Genomic DNA, 21,345 nt, shown 5'->3' with positions numbered 1-21,345 from the left:
TGTGTACATTTATGTATTAAAAGAACTATGGACACTTACCACGCCGCATATTGGTCCTCTGATCCTTTTCGCCTCTCCTCTTCGGAAGAAAATAAATCCCTGACATGTGTAGATTAAATACATGTTAAATGTGTTTTTTTTAAACATGTTAAATACATGTTTTCCTCATCAATTTTAGAATAAGGCTGTAACATAAAGTCAAGGGGTCTGAATACTTTCCGAATGCGCTGTATATAAACCAGGTAGTTTGGGTCTTCGATGCTGATTGGCTGAAACAGCATTTCAGTCGTGAGTATATTAGACAATATATGAAGAGATGGAGACCCGCACGCTGTCCAAAACTGAGGCTTGAATGCAAGTTTGGAACCACCAAGACTCTTCCTAGAGCTGGCCGTATGGCCAAACTGAGCAATCGGGGGAGAAGGGCCTTGGTTAAAACATCATGGTGCCCCAAAATGCATAGTGCAAGAAAGTGCATAAATGAAATGTGAAAACAAGACAAATGTTTCAGAAAATTTACCATGGGTATGATGCAAAACGACTTGTTTACTGTTATATGTACAGTATATCACAAAAGTGAGTACACCCCTCACATTTTTGTAAATATTTGAGTATATCTTTTCATGTGACAACACTGAAGAAATGACACTTTGCTATAATGCGTTGCTAAAGAAGCTGAGGGTAAAAGTGATGGACTGGCCAAGCATGTCTCCAGACCTAAACCCTATTGAGCATCTGTGGGGCATCCTCAAACAGAAGGTGGAGGAGTGCAAGGTCTCTAACATCCACCAGCTCCGTGATGTCATCATGGATGAGTGGAAGAGGACTCCAGTGGCAACCTGTGAAGCGCTGGTGAACTCCATGCCCAAGGGGGATAAGGCAGTGCTGGAAAATGATGGTGGCCACACAAAATATTGACACTTTGGGCCCAATTTGGACATTTTCACATTTTCACCTGTACTCACTTTTGTTGCCAACGGTTTAGACATTAATGGCTGTGTGTTGAGTTATTTTGAGGGGACAGCAAATTTACACTGTTATACAAGCTGTACACTCACTACTTTACATTGTATCAAAGTGTAATTTCTTCAGCGTTGTCACATGAAAAGATATACTCAAATATGTGAGGGGTGTACACATTTACAAAAATGTGAGGGGTGTACTCACTTTTGTGATATACTACTGTATGTTGGTAAACAGTTTATAATTGCAATAAGGCAAGACACCTCAGGGGTTTGTGCTATATGGCCAATATACCACTGCTAAAGGCTGTATCCAGGCAGTCTGCTTTGCGTCTTGCATAAGAACAGCCGTTAGGCGTGGTATATTGGCCATTATAAACTGGATGGTTTGAGCACTGAATGCTGACTGGCTGACAACAGTGGTATATCAGAACGTATACCACGGGTATGACAAAACATTTATTTTTGCTGCTCTAATTACGTTGGTAACCAGTTTATAATAGAAATAAGGCACCTCTGGGTTTTGTGGCATATGGCCAATATACCACGGCTAAGGCCTGTATCCAGACACTCCTCGATGCGTTGTGCATAAGAACAGCCCTTCGGCGTGATATATTGGCCATATACCACAAAACCCGAGGTGCCTTATTGCTTAAATATACCACACCAGCTCGGACCTTATTGCTCAAATATCTAGGCCTGGGCTACATATATCGTGATCTGAAAGGCTACATTCCACATAACCTACTGACAACTCAGTCTGTGTAAATCAATGTAAAAGTCAGATCTGAATGTGAGATGGTCTGTAAACTGTATCTTTTAAGAAACTAAATTGGCTTTGAAAAAGCCCTCTCTTTTTAGGTAACCTGATTGACTGGGATGACATCTGATATCAATAGGATGCAAATGATCCAACTGACTCTCAACAGACGGTCTTTCAAAACCTGTGAACATTCAAATAATGCTCTGACTGTGTGCACACTGTTGCATGCGCTGACAACAGAGAGAGAGTTGCTCAGCAGCTTCAGAAACAGGAAGAGAACAGGAAGTGTGAGGGAGGCCCACGCGGCCTGACAGGAAGTTATTCTGCAACAGAAACATTGTCTGATGAACCCAGAGGAGTTCCTTAACAACTACACTAACATAACACCTTGAGGGACACACACACTAACAGAGAAATAAACACACACACATATATAGAAACATACACACGCAGAGAACCAAACGCAGAAAAATAAACTCACAGACACAAACACACAACACCTCCACTACAAACTGAAACACACGGGTCATGTGGAATCTACAGGGAGGGGGAATTTGTTATCCAAACTGCTCACGGAGGATATTAAAATCAGACACATTAAATTTTTCCCTCGTCCTAATCACCGATCTAACACATTTGGGATCCATACTATATCCAATAGAGCCATGATAGATCAAAATAAGGATTCCACAATAAAGCTTTCACTATCCTGACAGATAAATGGTTAGTGATCAGTGGTTACTTCTAGTAATGGAGGGTTAATGGGTAATAAACCCTGTATTCATATCAGCCAATATAAATGTGCCAATTGGGCCAGTAGTATACAGTATTAAGTAAGTCTGCGTTTAGCTAAGGCTCTTCTGTACATTACTGATCTTAACGGCACTGTGCTTTGTTGACTCTTCCATGCTTCGGTCTCTGCAACCTTCCCAGTTCCATTCGGGAAAGTCAATCGTTCAGCACTCCCTGACAAATTACTTTCTCTAATGACTAGAGGTCAGAGACAATGTGACCAAGGTGAAGAGGCTGGAGTGTGTGTGTGTCTGTGTGTGTGTGTGTGTGTGTGTGTGTGTGTGTGTGTGTGTGTGTGTGTGTGTGTGTGTGTGTGTGTGTGTGTGTGTGTGTGTGTGTGTGTGTGTGTGTGTGTGTGTGTGTGTGTGTGTGTGTGTGTGTGTGTGTGTGTGTGTGTGTGTGTGTGTGTGTGTCTGGAGAGGGACCTCTATGAAGGTGTTGTTGGCAGATCCGGTGTCCTGTTTGAATGCCCTGGTAACACTTTCAGTTGCTGTTATACCGGTGTTGTAACACTGTAATTAGCTACACGAGTAATGACATTGTATTGCGTCCTTCCCTGCATCCAATCCCAGAAAGCGATATAGTTGAACACTTGCTTTCATTTATCCTATTATGTTCGATTGCTCATGCAATCCAGCTTTACTTCAAGGAAGGGTGGAGAGAGGGATGCATTTTATAGGCTACAGTAAGTATCTGGCCTTGAACAGCTCTTAACAGGAGATAACCATTAGGCCCTGAAGCCTTATGAGGGGACAATAAGGGCAGGGGGCCAGTCACCCAGTTGAGGTCGGTTAGATTATTTCGGGGAGAATTCTCCACTCAAATGTTGCTTGCCTACAACATACAGCAACATATTTCATCCGAAATGAAGTGAAAACTATTTGAAAGAACAGCACAGTGCTCTCCCAAAAATCAGCCTAATGCTCGATGAGGCTACTAGTGTGAATAAAAACAGTGCCTTGATTGTTAACATCAGACTTCGGCTGGCAGATATGGACGTACCGGCAAACATTTTGGTTGATCTTGTGGAACTGGAGGAATTGTCCGCAATCTGCATTAGAGGGTGTAAGGTTTACTGAGGACTTTTTCTCCAAAACCCTCATTGGAATTATGTGTGGTGGTGCGTCTGTCATGCTGGGACGCAAGAGCGGAGTAGCAACAAAGCTCCAGGCCCTCGTCCCTAATATAACTGCTCGGCACACAGGCTTGAGCTCACATTCGGCGATGTGGTAGAAGAGATGGGAGCCATCAATCCTTGAAAATACTTATGGACAAGCTATATGTGCTTTATACCGTATCTAATCCAAAAAAACAAATGGAGCTGAGGGAGTGCATAGAGAGTTTAGACATTTAGCTGTGCTACAATCGACAGGATCTTGGACACTAAAATGGGTGGCATCCAGTTTTAGAACTGTCATGTCCGTGTGGAAAAAGCATTTCACAAGCATTTCACCACTGCAGCTGAGGAGGCCTCCTGCGACGGTGTGACCCGTCAGAGCTAGTGGCCTTACCACGAGCATATCCTCGCATGCGTTTGTCAACAATCTAGGCCTTATGTGTGATGCACATCAGGAACTATCCGGAATTGTCACTGGAGCGGGGCAATCACCGGGGAAGCGAGGGTGTTCAGTGCAAATGGCAGAGCAGCCAGGCTGACACACACAACTCAGCCACACAGGGATTCAGGCGAACTCTTTCTAAGGCGTCAAACTGAATGGTTGAAGACCCAGCGGCAGAGTCCTTAATCAGAGGGAGTTTTTCTCGAGCTCGGCGAGGAACCATGGAGGCCAGAATGATCTCTTAAAGAGGACAGACGGTGGACAATACAGGACACAGAGGAGCTGAAGGTGCTTTACGCGCAATACTGGCCGGAGGACGTAGGAGCAATGTATGGAGAAACAGAGGTAGAATCTCTCGACCCGCGGTTCGGCATCGACAGTCCATGTACTGTCATACGGACCTACAGGCGGTACAAGGACACGAATGGTAATGATAAAGGACACATTCCAGGTGGACATAAAGTGCTGGTGATCGGCGGTCAGCACCGTCCCAATCTCCGGAACAAATGCACCTCGACCCGCGCCTCTCCGCATACCTTCACCATTATCAAGGTTACTCTTTCTGAACCTTGTTGGCCCACCCCCTTGACCAAATTCAACCCAGTCCCCCTGTGGGAGGTCATGGGATTGCTAAAGGACACAGATGTTGGCACAGACACCAGTAGCAAGACAAGAAATACGGAGGAGACGCATAAGTAAAGGGCTGTGTTATGGGAGGTTTTGGAAAACTAAGGGGCGCCGTGAAGTTAAATCGGAATAAGCGCTTCATATCATCGCATAGGCACGAGGCCTGTAAATTATAATAGGTGTTCTGCAGTAGCCTACATCCATGTATTTTATTGGAAGTACATTCTGATATCACAATCATTTGACTTGATAGGTTTGTTCGACTGCTACATTGACGCCCTGAAAAGCATACGAAATGCACGTCTTGTAAGCCCCACAGCTATGTGTGGCAGGTGTTCTGCCGTGACGCCGAAAAATGTTGCTGTACATTGATGTCTAGAAAATTAGGCTACAAAAAAGTCAGACTTGTAAGCGCCACAGCTATACCAGAGCATGTGGGTGGGTATATTATACATGTTTGGGACGGTGGCTGTGAGAGAAACGCGCCAGTATCTCTCACGTAACTAGCATGACATTCACTGTCTATGATCTCTCTCCCGCTCTGCTCCGAAAGACACAAGCATCTCTCAAGCGTTGCACTGAATCATTTCATTTAGACTCTGTGCGGTAGGCCACCAAAATATTTGATCAATTTCCAAATATTGTTTTGCGAGAGAGAGAGAGAGAGAGAGAGAGAGAGAGACTGACTTTTGGCACGAGTGCACCGCCCACCACCAGTGAGTGAGCTGTGCATCATTGTGTGGGTCAGTGAAACTGGAAAGCATTTTTTATGACTACAATTTCCTCCTCACATTGTAGCCTACAACATGTCTCCACACACCTAGGCCTAGGCTATTGATGGATTCAATACCAGGTGGTTTTTTATTGATATCAGATTCTAAGTTGTGTAAGTGTCAAAGTAGCCTGCCATTCCGATCATTTATTAACAAAGATTCAGCCAATGTCTCCAGTCACGTAAAATGATGTACATAGAATTGAATGCACCAATTTGTAAGTCGCTCTGGATAAGAGCGTCTGCTAAATGACTTAAATGTAAATGTAAATGTAATTGCATGAAATGATTTTATTAAAAGGCCAACATTTTTTTTTTTTTTACCCACAAAAAAATGTACCCCATGTATAAAACTTCTGTACGTGTGTAACGGATGTGAAACGGCTAGCTTAGTTAGCGGTGGTGTGCGCTAAATAGCGTTTCAATCGGTGGCGTCACTTGCTCTGAGACCTTGAAGTAGTAGTTCCCCTTGCTCTGCAAGGGCTGCTTCTTTTGTGGAGCGATGGGTAACGATGCTTCGTGGGTGACCGTTGTTGATATGTGCAGAGTTCGCGCCCGGGTATGGGCGAGGGGACTGTCTAAAGTTATACTGTTACACGTGCCTCTACGCCACTACACAAATGCGATGAAATGAATGCAATGCTTTGTAATAAAAGAGGTTTTTTTTCTTCTCTTGTGCTCACTGTTTGTTCCGGCAACTCCCGATTTACAAATGAAGCACTGGATACCTCGCAAAAAAACTGCTTGCTCTCCCTTTCAATTGCCCATTCTTCTGTCACGCATTCTTCTGTCACGCATTCTTCTGTCACGCATTCTTCTGTCACGCATTCTTCTGTCACGCATTCTTCTGTCACGCATTCTTCTGTCACGCATTCTTCTGTCACGCATTCTTCTGTCACGCATTCTTCTGTCACGCATTCCTCTCTCTTCTCTCCCAACACTAACCTATCGTAGCAGGTGTAAAAGAAACACACCGGCATTCAATGGATTACGGTCGTTGTTGTTAATTACCAAGTTTTCAAGTTTTAAACTATGTCGAATGTCTTCCTACTATAGTTTGGCCTTGATCTGATTCATCTCTAGAGAAACTATGCAATGTGTGCGCATTGAGCTCACAGAAGAGAAAAAAAACAGAAGGAAATGGAATTCAAAATAATTGAACCAATGATTTTGGTTAAATCTCTCAGCATAACACACACACACACACACACACACACACACACACACACACACACACACACACACACACACACACACACACACACACACACAGAGAGATGTTCTGACCAAAGGCTAGTTCCCACCAGAGCCAGGCCTGTAAAGCAGCCCCCCTAGGGAGGCTGTCGACCCAGTGAGCGAGTCACAGTGTCAACAGGAAACAGACGCGACACACACACATCCTACACAGGACATACGTTCAACAACCAAAACAAACCCTTTTTTTAAATGTATATTTATTCTACACCCCCTGGCTTCTGTCATTGTATTCTAGGCTACTCACTGTTGTGTCAAGGGCAGACTGTCAATATCGTGGCCTGTAACAGTCTGAATGCAGACCAAAGCAGCAACGAAAAGTTGGTAGCAGAAAATCATTTCACACAACGAACGTTGCGTCACACAGACTGAAGTCAAAAATTGTAAGCCAAGGCGGTAACCAGTGTGGTAAAACTCGTCTGCGATCATCACAACAGACAAAGATCTCTCCTGCATGGGAACAGTGAACAAAGTACATCCTTGTATCTCCTTCCCTGTTCAATAATAACCTATTCGTCACAATAAAGTATTCATAATCATCTATTTCCAGCCTCATCATCACAAGAGGAGCAGAACAGAACATCAGACACACACCCCCCCCCCCCCGGGCGCTTGACGGGTAATGTTGTTTAAGAGCACCCTGAGGAGGCGGCTGGCTGCTTGTCTGATCAACTCTATTTAGAGCACATCTGTCGACAAGTGCTCTGATCTAAAAGTAGTGCACTGCATAGGGAATTAGGGTGCCATTCGGGATGCCGGCCCTGGGTCATCTCCTCCAGTTTCGTCCAGTCGTCACAGGAGACATGCAGTCAACAGCCTCTCTCTGTCTTCTTTGTGTCTATTTATAACAAGATTGTCTGTTGACTCAACACCTTCACGTAAGACCTCTCTCTGGACTGCAATGGGGGGGGGTGAAAAGAGGAGGGGAGAGGAGGATGGAGCCTGGAGGGGGATGGAGAGAGGGGCAAACATGGCCTGCAGATGAAATACTCAACAACAAACATGCCCACACACCCAAAAGCACATGTTCACAAATGAGCTTGCACACACAGAGAAATACATGAAAAGCACGTATGCTTTCCCACACACACAGATTAAACAAAAATAAACACACACACACACATGGCTTAGACCAAGCCATCAGCAACATATATCTGTCAACCTCAAGCCAACACAAGCCCTCAAGATGGCATCGACAGCACTGGAAGTGTGTGATCTACTGTTTGGACGCAGGATTCTGGGTCATTGTGTAACAGGCTATCAGTATGTTGGCTGTATGTTCTCTGAATGTTGTTTAGTGAAGGCTTCCCAGACAGACAGGAAATGAACGGCTTCTCTGTCGTGACACAGACTGTGGAGGGGCGGGGGTATGGCGTCCAGCCTCTAGGTCAGGGTGGTGAATGACCTGACTTTGTTTGGCCATCAACACCTCCCTTCGCCGGCTCACACACGCACGAGCGTGCACACGCACTAGTCAAACCCAGACTTCTCTAAACGCAGTCCCTGTCGCAGTCCTTGAACTGAGGTTCCTCTGCTGCAGAACAGAATTCCCATTATAAGTGTGGGAGCAATTACACAGCCATCCATCTAGTGTCTGTTATCAGTGGCCTGGCGTTCCCTGGAATAGTCTTCCCTGTCGTTACGAAGACAGTCCATCTCAAGGTGTATCCCAAATGGCTCCCTATTCCCCAATATAGTTCACTATTTTTTACCAGGGCCCATTGAGATCAGGTCAAAAGTAGTGTATTGGGTGTGCTATTTGGGATGCATCCCTAGATCCACAGGAAGCACTCTAGATCCGTGTGTTTGTTTGTATGCGTCCCTACTTCCTGTCACTACTAACGCTGCTTTCAGTGCCACCCATTAAGAACAGAGCAAATACACACAAACACTCACACACACACACACATGAAGAAGAGAACAGAGCATGCTTTTAGGATTCCTATTACAACAGTGGCACTATGGTTATTTCATACCTCTGTGTGCTTGTTTCGTGTTTGTTACTGAATTAACATTGGTTAGTATTGTTCAACTTTGTGTGCTTACAGTAGGCCTATACCTAGCGCAGGGTAACTAATACTAATTACGTAAGTTGTACTTCCATAGTTACAAAAGAATCTGTTTGAAAAATACAGATTTGAATAGAAAGACAGCTAACCATATATGGACAGTAGGCCTTGTCTCCTGCTGCTGTGTTGACAGGTCTGTCTGTCTGTCTGTCTGTCTGTCTGTCTGTCTGTCTGTCTGTCTGTCTGTCTGTCTGTCTGTCTGTCTGTCTGTCTGTCTGTCTGTCTGTCTGTCTGTCTGTCTGTCTGTCTGTCTGTCTGTCTGTCTGTCTGTCTGTCTGTCTGTCTGTCTGTCTGTCTGTCTGTCTGTCTGTCTGTCTGTCTGTCTGTCTGTCTGTCTGTCTGTCTGTCTGTCTGTCTGTCTGTCTGTCTGTCTGTCTGTCTGTCTGTCTGTCTGTCTGTCTGTCTGTCTGTCTGTCTGTCTGTCTGTCTGTCTGTCTGTCTGTCTGTCTGTCTGTCTGTCTGTCTGTCTGTACTATAACTGATACCATTCACCTTCACTCATCCTCACATACCATCCCATCCCCGGCCAGTTAAATAAATCAATAGTAGGGCCTAGGCCATTAACCCCACCTTACAGCACATCCAACTTCCTCATTTTGATTTAACTAGGCAAGTCAGTTCAGAACAAATTCTTATTTAAAATGATGGCATAGGACAGTGGGTTAACTGCCTTGTTCAGGGGCAGAATGACAGATTTTTACCTTGTCGGCTCGGGGATTCGATCTACCAAGGCTACCTGTCGCCCTAATACAAACAACAGATGAACAACAATGAACAAGCAGCATCGCTTTCTGCTTTTCACTCTTTTTGAAAAGCCTCAGCAAAATATTTGCTAAACCACTTCCTCTTTTTGACATTGTGACAAAGCGCAAAGGAACTAACTGACAGGCTGACTCTAATGCCGGGTTCTGCCCCGTGGTTTCGGCCCATTGTCTAACGGTCTCGTGCCACACCGGGGGGATGGGGGGGAATCAGGACCTCTAGAAGCCAACCGTAATAATATTGATCGCCCCATTTTCCCGTGCAGTTGCCCATGTGTGGTTGGGAGACTGAATGGTTACAAGGCCCGTAGCCTATGGCCAGTCAGCTGGATATGTCCTTAAAATGCACCGTATTTTTTACTTATGGACCCTGGTCAAAAGAAGTGCACTATATAGGGAATAGGGTACCATTTGGGACGCATCCAGCTGACAGACTATAGGCTACGAGCCTTATAACCATTTAGTCTCCCAACCACACATGGGCAACTGCACGGGAAAATGGGGCAATCAATATTACGGTTGACTTCAAAAAGGCCCTGATTCTGACCACCTTGCCACGGGGCAAAACCGTCTGGCTGCGACAAGGTTACCACTCGCGCACGCACACACAGACAGAGAAAGAGAAACACGCGCGCACATGACTGCAGATATACTATCCAATATACTAGCCCAATTAAGTCATGCCTTCTCACATTACTTGTCTATGTAGTCTACATCCAATGAAGTACATTACGGAGTTCTAAGCAAGCTGGGTGGTGATTAGGGCTGTGTCGGTGACCGGAGTCATGAAGGCAGTCAAATTTCATGTGACCGTTTAGTCACGGTAATTATGCTTCTCGAAGCTCTGATGCTGCCGATTATCATTAGTAGCCTACCAAACTAGCTACCAACTGGTACTCGGCACTCTACTGTCCCCCTAATGACTCTGACAATGTAAATGTAAAAAAATTAAATCTAACGCTTCACTTCATGTGGCACAGCATTTCTATACGCTATGCGATCGCGGGAGAAAACAGAGTGATGGCCGCTAATAAAAAGAGGAGGATCTCATGAGTTTTCTATAGGCTAGGCCTGCTATATTAATTTCTCAACTTTCCTAATATTATGCACATTGCGTATAATGTACAAAAGGAGTATAGTCTACCTGGCTGGCATGAAAATAAACCACGGGGAAAAGCGTCCTCCATTCACTATTTAAGTGTATAGATGACATATTTTTTCCCGCTGCCCCAGTTTCGATACAGGTGCATGAGAATGGTCCATTCTAAATCGAAACAAATGTTACACATTTTATTTTGTATAAGTATAGACTAGATTCAATCAAGAAGTCTGATGGGTGACAATATGCGCTGATCAATTATATATTAGTCAGTCGGCATGGCTACCACAGCATTACGGCTTAGTGGGACTATCATTGGTTTTTCAACAGGACAATGACCCAACACACTTCCAGACTGTGTAAGGGCTATTTGACCAAGAAGGAGAGTGATGGAGTGCTGCATCAGATGACCTGGCCACCACAATCACCCGACCCCAACCCAATTGAGATGGCTTTGAATGAATTGGACCACTGAGTGAAGGAAAAGGAGCCAACAAGTGGTCAGCATATGTGGGAACGTCTTCAATACTGTTGGAAAAGCATTCCAGGTGAAGCTGGTTGAGAGAATGTCAAGAGTGTGCAAAGATGTCATCAAGGCAAAGGGTGGCTACTTTGAAGAATCTCAAATATAAAATATATTTTGATTTCAATAACACTTTTTTGATTACTACATGATTCCATGTGTTATTTCACAGGTTTGTTTTCTTCACTATTATTCTACACTGTAGAAAATAGTACAAATAAAGAAAAACTCTGGAATGAGTAGGTGTGTCCAAACGTTTGACTAGTACTGTACACATTGGAATTGGATAAGGATGAGCGCAGTTGCATCCCGGATGAGCCGGTCTTCACTTGTATGTAGCCTGTGAGAAAGACCTGATCACGTGAAGGAGAGCCATGTGAGTGCGAGACGCTTCGGATTGCGCAGCACACTCAGGGAGAAGGGCACAACGCAGCAAGCCGGGCTGCAAAGAGCATGGATTTTTTTAGGGCGCATTACAGCCACAAAGGGGTTGCTACTGTGAAATTCAAGGCATTTGTGAATGGGAGACTATTGGTGTGTTTAGCCTGAGCAAAAAAACTAAGCAGAGCCCATGCCTTTCAAGCGACTTTTTTTCAAATCATTAGTCTCATCGTGTATTAAAAATCTAAACATATAGCCCAACATTTGTAGAACAACTACAGTTACATTAATAATTCTAAATTAAGCATACCTGTTTCTTTGTTAACCGCTCAACACAGAATAGCCACGCTCCCTCAAATCGTTTGGAGAAAATATTTATATATTTGTTCAACTGGATTCTTCATACTATGGAATAATATAAAATAATGCCACGAAATCATAAGCTAATCTTGTCTGCTAAATGAACTAGTTTAGCCCACAGCCATTTGGCATAACCACATCAGGACCGAGCATAAGGACAACTCAGAGTATGCTATTCTGTTCTTCTGAAATAGACTACATTTTCTTCATATCATGCTTCTTTAGTTAGACCTGTCTAAAATAAATAATGGATTTATTGTGAAGGTGTAGGGGATATTACATGGATTTGTTAGACTTTTTGTTATGTGTGGAAGCCAGGAGATGCTAAATGGGTTTATGTTAATTAACGGTCAATTACCGTGAGACCGACAGTTATTTGTTTGACAATCACCGGCTGACGAAATTTCACGACCGCCGCAGGCCTAGCGGTGATAGCCTACTATGATATATAATATCTCCTTATGGCACGCAAATTAAACAGCGATGATGTCCAATATTCATCAATAACCTCACAACCCAGTCCCATGTATTCAGGGTTTGTTCTCAACAAAGGCAGTGAATAAATGTGAAGGACATGTCATCGCTTTGGGGAACAGTATCTTCATCTCGTTGTGATGCTCGACTCAAATGCAAAAACACATTTCAGCAAGGTCCAAAGCAAATTTTTTCTAAAACTGAGTCATTGAGGGAAAGCAATTATGTTGTAACGATGAAAAGACACCCTATTGCAACAGCAACAACACATGGCATGGAGAGCTCACGTGAAGAGAATTTGATATTATTGTGACTGGCAGAAATGCCCAACCTGATCTCAGAGCATTTCGTATTATTCTCGACGTAATTCTGAGGCACTCCATTTAGTATATGTTACGTTTCGTATGGTATGTAATTACATTTTGAATGTCCATCACCGATCTCATATGATATGATATGTTCTAGCTAGGTATCTAACATTAGCTAGCTGGCTACAGTTAGTTAGGCTAGAGGTTAAGGCCAGGGTAAAGTTTAGGAGTTAGGTTAAAGGGTTAAGGGCAGGGTGAGCTAAAAGGGTTAAGGTTAGGGGAAGGGTTAGTTAACACGCCAAGTAGTTGCAATGTAGCAAAAAAGTAGTATGTAGTTGAAAAGTTGCTATTTAGCTAAAATGCTGTCACTGATGATATTCAAATTTGCAACCTTCATTTGCATTATACATCCACCTGTCCAACCAAACTACTTTCGATTTTGTATTAAGTAACCGTCTGTCTTATGTAACCAAACATACCAAACGTAACATATCATACTTACTTGCAGTCCACTTTACATTTACAATACTACATCTAGTCTATGAGACCAGGCTGCAACGCCCCATGGATATGCTACCCCGCCAGCACCTGGGCTGAGGACTTTCAGAATCACACAACACTCATGATTTCAACCAACAGATCATTCAGCCTATCAGCATAATAGCACTGATCTCCTTAATCTTCTGCACCTATATGAAGGCATGCTCGCACATGCTTTGCCTTATCTGCTCTGTGTACAGTAGCTAGAAGAGCACCACCCATATGTTGCAACAGCAAGCCAAATTCTAACTGTACTAATGCAATTATTGCTCTACATATGGACAGCTAAATAACATCACCAGAGAATGCTTCTAGGACTCACATGTGAGCGAATCAATTAATTAATTGCCCGGTAACAGAGACACACAGTGACTGACGGACACACAATGCGCTCTGCGCTCTGCAAAGGTCGGCAGAAATCTTTCAGTGGGCTTTCAGGGACCGCGGAGGGGCATACCTCAAAGAGACCTTCACACAGCAGTCGTTCTGGCTCGCCATCCTATCCTCTTTCTTTCAGTGCTCCCCTCTGTTACAAAAGAATCTGAACTGTGCCAGTCAGAGTCCGTTTAGTGCGTAAAAATCCAGTATTGCGTCAAACAAAAGCGCATGGTACTTCAGGTTAGAAGCTCGGGCCGCGGTGCTGTCATCGTAACCTGCCGTGGGTAATCCTGCTACAGTCGGCTTCTGCTTCTGTCCACTCTCACAATCTACACCTCCGTTCTTCGCACGCGCTTTTCTTCTCCTTTCTTATTTATTTCGCCGCCGCTACATCCTGTTGTGTATGTGCGAAGTCTACAAACCGTTTCGGCGCTCATCCAAAACCACACAGTAACAGCCTTCTCTGCCTATTTATCGTCTGTCTTCACATTGAATGTGCACAGCGGAGGCAGAGAGAGAAAACCATAGGGGGCGGGTGTGAATCGCATTTGATTGACAAGCTCTTAGCCACACATATCAAATGCTCCCACCCCCGTCCTACCTAATAGGCCAATTAGGGAGCTCAGAGCCTCAAAGTCTCAGGGGCGCCCAATGGTGTGCGCGCGCGTGTGCGTGTGCGCGTGTTAGGTTGTGGGCAGAAGCACAGAGAACATCTGAGGCCCGTTAACCAGTCATAAAGAGAGTCAATGTTCCCATGTTTGAGAGGGGGGTTCAAGGTCACAGATTTAACATCATGGGGGTCAAAGGTAACATACCAAGTTAGGGATGTAGTTGTATGACGACTAGTGCATGGTAAAGTAAAAAAAGAGTGAGTGAGTCTATCCACTACAGATAACATATAACATATAACAAGCACAGAACAAGCTGGGATAGGCCGGGCGTGACTAGCGGCAGATAGGTAAGGGTTTTTAGGAAGAGTGAGTCGATCCACCACTGATAGGCCTATATTGCTTCATCCCGCAACGAGCCAACATTTCCCGTCAACAGAGGCATATCCGATATCTCTTTTAACAATCCTTGTGATTCGTCAGGTTGAATGTGTCCTTCGCCATAAAATAAGCATTTAAAACACGTTTTTATCTCAGGGTCTACCATGTTAGTTTGCGCACGCGTATCTGCGTGGTCTAGAATGGACTACAATGGCAGCCCACGTGCAGAAAATGGGGGACCCTGGGTAAAAACTTTTTTAAACGCTATTTGATGGCGAAGGACAGTTATTGATAGCGAAGGACAGTGTTGTTCCTAGAGATATTGGATGTTGTTGGGAAACGTTATTTTGGTGAAACAGCATAGTTTAGGTTTGGTTGATCAAGGATGCCAGGCTACGGAAGCTTCCACTATCGAGCCATCTGTAAACAATGGCTCCTTGCGGGATGAGTCCTATAGTGACTAATGGCAGATAGATCATGGTTTTGAGTAAAAAGAGTGAGTCTATCCACTACTAGTAAAATAGCAGAAGCAACATAACTCATTACAAGCATGTAACAAGTTATATTAGAACTATGGATTTGATGTTAAAAGAGAGTAAGGTTTTATCAACAGGTATTGCAATGGTGTTATGGTAGAATGTGTTTCTGGTGGGGAGGAGCAACCATGCGAAGGAAGTGGCTCAGTACCGTGTTTCTTTCCTGCTTTCAGTCACAATCTTCAAAAGAGGAAATGTAAGTTCTCTCTTCCGTTTTTTTCGCCCCTCTGTTCTCTCCTGCCGATCACCTCCAGGCTATTGTAGCTGTAGTGAATGTTTGGAAGGAATGTCAGAATCAAGGACCATCTCTGATCTTTTGTACTGTTGATTTTCTCAATGAGGATGTGTTTCAAAAGTATGATTTCCTCTCTCTGACTTTGGCTCCGGCAAACGTCTTGATTCCTACCTATTTATGGTTCATCTTTGTAGAAAAACCGAACATGTCCTAAATCCTTTCCTCACCCTCCATGGCGCATGTTGAAGGGATCAAATCCCATCTGACAAATTGTCATTTTGTTTGGACACCATTATCTGGGATGAATTAGACGCATGTCACAGAAACAGGGCAGATTTCCAATCCAACATGTTATGAGTGCTCCACAGACAGTATGATCCATCGTTTCAATTCCATACAACTTTTTCATTTTTTTTAACGTTTTTTCCAAAACACACAAGAAGACAAATTAGGGTCCACACTTTTGAGTCGTTATAGAACATAATTGAAGAGAATGTATGATATCCGGGGCTATATAACAGCACTTTGTAAGATGCTGAAATTCCCCTTTTAAAATGTAAAAACAAAACAAGGAGAAGGATCCTCATTCTTATGAGGAGCTTATGTTGGTTGGTTTGCTGATATCTAGGTGTTGTGTTAGTTAGAACAATTCTAATGAAAAAGGGGGGTGGATTACACCGGGAAAAGTGCCCTCTTTTTCCCTTTTTCTTGTCACGTCTGGAGGTTTATGCTATCTGATTGGTATTTTGGCCATTTTATTAGGATCCCCATTCCATTAGCTGTGCAAAAGCCACAGCTAGTCTTCCTGGGGTCCACACAGAACATGAGACATGACATAATATAGAACATTAGTAGACAAGAACAGCTCAAGGACAGAACTACATATATTTAAAAATGACACACATACTGTAGTCCCACATATCAATACATACACACAAAGTATCTATGTCAAACAGGGGAGAGGCGTTGTGCCTTGAGTTGCTTTGTATGTTTAAAAAAAAACAGGTTTGCTGTTAATTTGAGGAATATGAGATGGGAGTTCCATGCAATAATGGAGCTATTTAATTCTGTGCACCTTCTTGAATTAGTTCTGGATTTGGGGACTACGAAAAGACCCCTGGTGGCATGTTTGGTGGGGTAAGTGTGTGGGTCAGAGCTGTGCGTAAGTTGACTATGCAAACGATTTGGAATTTTCATCACATTTCTTATTTAAAAAACAACATGTTTGATGTGTTTGCTACCATTCCACTTATTCTGCTCCAGCCATTACCACAAGCTCATCCTCCCCAACTAGGATGCCACCAACCTCCTGTGATAGATGTTTATATCCTTATATTGCTACTGCTGTATCATCCAAATAATTCTCTTAGTGAGTCTCAGAAGTGGCTGATACAGTTTGTTACATTACAGCCTTATTCTGAAATTTCCATAATTCTTAAATGGAATAAGTTTGGAACCACCAAGACTCTGCCTAGAGCTGGCCGCCCGGCCAAACTGAGCAATCGGGGGAGAAGGTCCTTGGTCAGGGAGGTGACCACTCTCCGACAGTGCTCTAGAGTTCCTCTGTGGGGATGGGAAAAGCTTCCAGAAGGACAACCATCTCTGCAGCACACCGATCAGGTATTTATGGTAGAGTGACCAGACGGAAGCCACTCCTCAGTAAAAGGCACATGACAGCCCACTTGGAGTTTGCCAAAAGGCACCTAAAGGACTCAGACCATGATAAACAAGATTCGCTGGTCTGATGAAACCAAGATTGAACTATTTGGCCTGAATGCCAAGCGTCATGTCTGGAGGAAACCTGGCACCATCCCTACAGTGAAGCATGATGGTGGCAGCATCATGGTGTGGGGATGTTTTTCAGCGGCAGGGACTGAGGAACTTGTCAGGATTGAGGGAGAGATGAACGGAGCAAAGTACAGAAAACTTGCTCCAGAGCACTCAGGACCTCAGACTGAGGCAGAGGTTCGCCTTCCAACAGGACAAATGACCCTAAGCACACAGCCAAGACAATGCAGGAGTGGCTTCGAGACAAGTCTATGAATGTCCTTGAGTGGCCTAGCCAGAGCCCAGACTTGAACCCGAACAAACATCTCTGGAGACACCTGAAAACAGCTGTGCAGCAATGCTCCCCATCCAACTTGACAGAGCTTGAGAGGAGAAGAATGGGAGAAACTCCCCAAATACAGGTGTGCCAAGCTTGTAGCATCATTCCCAAAAAGACTTGAGACTGTAATCACTGCCAAAGGTGCTTCAACAAAATACTGAGTAAAGCGTCTGAATGCTTATGTAAATGTGATATTTCAGTTATTTATTTATTTTTGCAAAAATATCTAAAAACCTGTTTTTGCTTTGTCATTATGGAGTATTGTGTGAAGATTGATGAGAGTGAAAAAAAAACAATTGTAATCTATTTTATAATGAGGCTGTAACTTAACAAAAAGGTGGAAAAGGTAAAGGGGTCTGAATACTTTCCTACGGCATGCTATCTGATGTTAGCAAGTTATTGATTTCATAAACCTTATTTCTAAAGCTACATACAGTATATTAATATTGGCTATTTTCAGCCCTTCCCTGGGTAGCTCAGAGAAAGACATCATATGTAAAAGAACAAATAAAGCAAGAGAAAAAGAAAAATAATCAGTTGGTGTGTGTTAGTGTGTGCGTGTGCTGCAGGGTTAAAGCAACAAATCCATGCGCTTGGCTCTCTCATCCCTTCCAGGCTTTTGGGAGGGAGGGTGGACAATGAGCCTGTCAAATCGGATGTAAGCAATGTCCACATGCGCTCTGGCAGCTTTCTTGGCCAGGATAAGTTATTTTCCCTTCTGGCTCACAGATTCAGGATAGTCCTTGTTTAAGAAGATGTACGTTCCCCTCAAGTTCTTGGCTCTTTCCAGAACTGCTACCTTGTAATTGAACCTCAGGAACTATCGGCCTGGGCCTGTCACCGGGGCCGGTGGTGGGCTTTTCAGTCCTGTGGGTCAGCTCCAACTAAATCCTCCTGTGGTCCATCTTCAGTTTCCCTCACTTTGTCCTCAGACTCCATCTAGGTCTCATGTGGAGATTCTTCAATTCCGTCTACCACAATGTTGTTCTACCTTGATTGCACCGTGACATAATTAGATTTCTTTGTCCTCATGGATTCACATACAGACCTAATGTCCTCTCAGTGACTTTCAGATTGTTGTCATCTTGCCATTGTCCTGTTTAAACTCATCGAGCTGACCCTAGGAGAACTGTAAATTGTTCTGCAGGTCCTGGACCTCTCTGTTCAGGTCGTCCATTCTTCTATTAGTTGACTCCACCAGTATTTGGACTCAACAGTTGAAGCTATTTTCTTGTTGTCGTAACAACTGCTTGTAGAACAATTTTTGTTTGTTTAAAAGATCCTTCACCTGTGATAGAGAGACACCACTGTTTTTAACTGTACTCCCACCAGCTTTGACCTTTGTCATGCTAGCAACGTAGGCTATACTGTTAATCCCGGCAATTACAGACAGCGCAGGGTGTAGGAAAGATGGCAATAGCAACAAACAGTAGGGATCTAGACAGCCACAAGCCCGGGACAATCCGCGGACCCATCCACATGGGCTAACCACGTTGCGGGCTGCGTTCAAGCTGTCAACGAAATCGTGCTAACAGTGGCAGCTAGGCTAGCTGCTATGCCAAGCAGCTCATCATCAGACCTTCGGTCGGCAAGAACCCTGGACAGATAGCAGCGATTCCAGCAACTGATGCCAACCCCGTTGATTCAAAATCAAAAAGTAGCTAGCTAGTAACCAAACTTTTCCAATAGAACACTCTTTCAGACACTTTCAAAAGCTTTCAAACCAACAAACCGAGCGCTTCCTCATTCCACATTCAGGAAGAAGGGACTGGATCAAAGTCATGTTCTCGGCCACTGATGAGCATTGCGATTCTACAAGTAGAAAAGGCCGGTTCACAGGTAACCGGTCATTACACAGCAGAGACGTCTTTTGTTCTAGTAAGAAAAGGAATGGCCCCTTCTACTGTGCTAAGTACCCACCGGCAGTCAGATTTCTCAGTGTGTCTGTACCTTTAGAAGGACTATTATGGGGCTATTCAACTATATTCTCATGTAGGCCAAATTGCGGTTTTTGTGACTCTCCCTTCTAACGTTTCCTACGTGGCCTGTGATCATCATAGAGAGGAACAAACGGCACATCCGTGTTCCAGAGAGTCTTAGCTTTCAGGAATAGCTTATAGCCAAAATGGTTTAAATGCAGGAGCCAAATTCATAGAGAAGAGAAAATATATTCAACATGCCACATTGGCTTCAGAAACTGCCAGAAGCTTCTGTTTTCCACAGAGAGCATGTGATTCTGTTCTCCTCTACCTTTCCTGACTGGCAAAGTATCCGGATGTTGTCTCTGGTTTTAAATGCAGCGATTTGGAGCGGTGGGACAAGACTGTAACTACCAATTGGGGAGAAAAAGTAAAAAAGTAAAATAAAATAAATAAAAATAGAATAGACATTTTCCATATGCACAAAAACGTTATTTCTCTCAAATGTTGTGCACACATTTGTTTACATCCCTGTTATGAAACAATTCTCGGGATCTCCTACAATTTTGCTTACAACAAGATCTCCGACTTAACGGAGTTAAGTTGCCAAATTAAATTGGTAAAGTGTGCTTGTGAGGCAGATGAACCTGGTTCGAGCTGTTGTACAGACTGTGTACCCTGGGTAGTACACAGAGAGGGAGGAAGCTATGCTGGCACAGTGCGGTCCATCACAGTTGTGCACTCGAGCCGAATATGTAGTTGCGCTCAGCTCAACAGCTGGAGTCGCTGTGGTGTGAGTTTAGAGATGAGTGAAACATAATTAAGATCTTATCCTAAAGTTCACCCCACAGCTAGAAGTGTCTCCACTCGCATCAGCTAGCTTTTCGGTGAAGTAACTGGCTAATACTTTATCAAGCAGGCGATCACAAGTGTTCGATCTGTTGTACAGACAGTATACCCTGGTCCGTATGCAGAGAGGGAGCGAGCTATTCTGGTAAGCCGGCACACAGTGGTCCGTCAAAGTGTTAGGACTAACCCTAACCTCTCCTGAAGTACTCATCCTATGGAGCATCGTTGAATCCTCTGGTCTCTGTAACTCAATCCATACTATCTGGAGGGATCTGATTGGCAGCTACTAGATGGGAGGTTCTCCAGAGGAGAGCATCAGGGAGCAGATGTCCAGTGATGAGGTTTGTAAGAAAAACATCAAGTGCAGCAGACTCTGACACATTAGATATCGGCCTGTGGTCACACATTATCCGGATAGTCCATCTGTAGATGCTACACAGATGGTCAGACTATCAACAAACAACCTGACGATAAGCAACTGACTATCTGTCAATAAGCAACTGCTTGCTAATGTTACGGTTATGGTAAGAATTAGAATAAGGGTTATGGGTTAGCGATAGGGCTAGGGTTACGTTTGGGGTTAGGTTAAGTGTTAGGGCTAGTATATAGTTTAGTTGCAATGTTACTGATTGTCTGTAGAGCATCTACAGATGTTTGATCCAAATAAAGTGTTGCCCGGACTGTTTTCATCAAACTCCAGTGGCAGTTGGCCCTCATCCAGGCTGTCGAGGATGGAGAAAAAAAACATTGGTTATTTTAATCTTGTTTCTGATGAGAAGGATATCTTTAAAAAAGAGCAACAAAAAAGTACAACGGCAAATGTGTTATTTTGGGATAACAAATTAATTTGACTTTCTCCTTGCTCCACTGCGCCTGTTTCTTCCACTCAGAAAGAGATTTTTTACTTTTAGGCCTGCTACTTTAGGTTAGATACACACAGAACGCATAGACCACGCGAGAGAGGAAAATACACAACACAAAGAAAAGAGAGAGGGATAGAGACAGTTCATGAAAGTATGCCTTATCTACTTTGTAAAACTAGTCATGCTTAGTCAGCCTAACCGAGCTAAATAGGATGACTAAAGACA

General features: G+C 43.8%; 1 protein-coding gene across 5 annotated transcripts in view; it reads right to left on the bottom strand.

Annotated features, from left to right (window-relative positions):
• LOC124031632 (kinesin-like protein KIF21B) overlaps positions 1-14,096 on the bottom strand; it is a 112,064-nt gene extending 97,968 nt beyond the window's left edge. For all 5 annotated transcript variants that reach the window (XM_046343121.1, XM_046343122.1, XM_046343119.1 and 2 more), the window contains exon 1: positions 13,702-14,096. In XM_046343121.1, coding sequence (XP_046199077.1) covers positions 13,702-13,742 — 41 coding nt within the window. In that variant the 5' untranslated portion in view covers positions 13,743-14,096. The remainder of the gene's footprint in view (positions 1-13,701) is intronic.
• Between the last annotated feature and the right edge of the window lie 7,249 nt (positions 14,097-21,345).

This window comes from Oncorhynchus gorbuscha, linkage group LG03 (assembly GCF_021184085.1).
Source record: "Oncorhynchus gorbuscha isolate QuinsamMale2020 ecotype Even-year linkage group LG03, OgorEven_v1.0, whole genome shotgun sequence".
In the NCBI taxonomy this organism is placed as follows: Eukaryota; Metazoa; Chordata; class Actinopteri; order Salmoniformes; family Salmonidae; genus Oncorhynchus; species Oncorhynchus gorbuscha.
The sequence above is the reverse complement of the archived record's forward strand: the minus strand, read 5'-3'. Positions and strand labels throughout refer to the sequence as shown.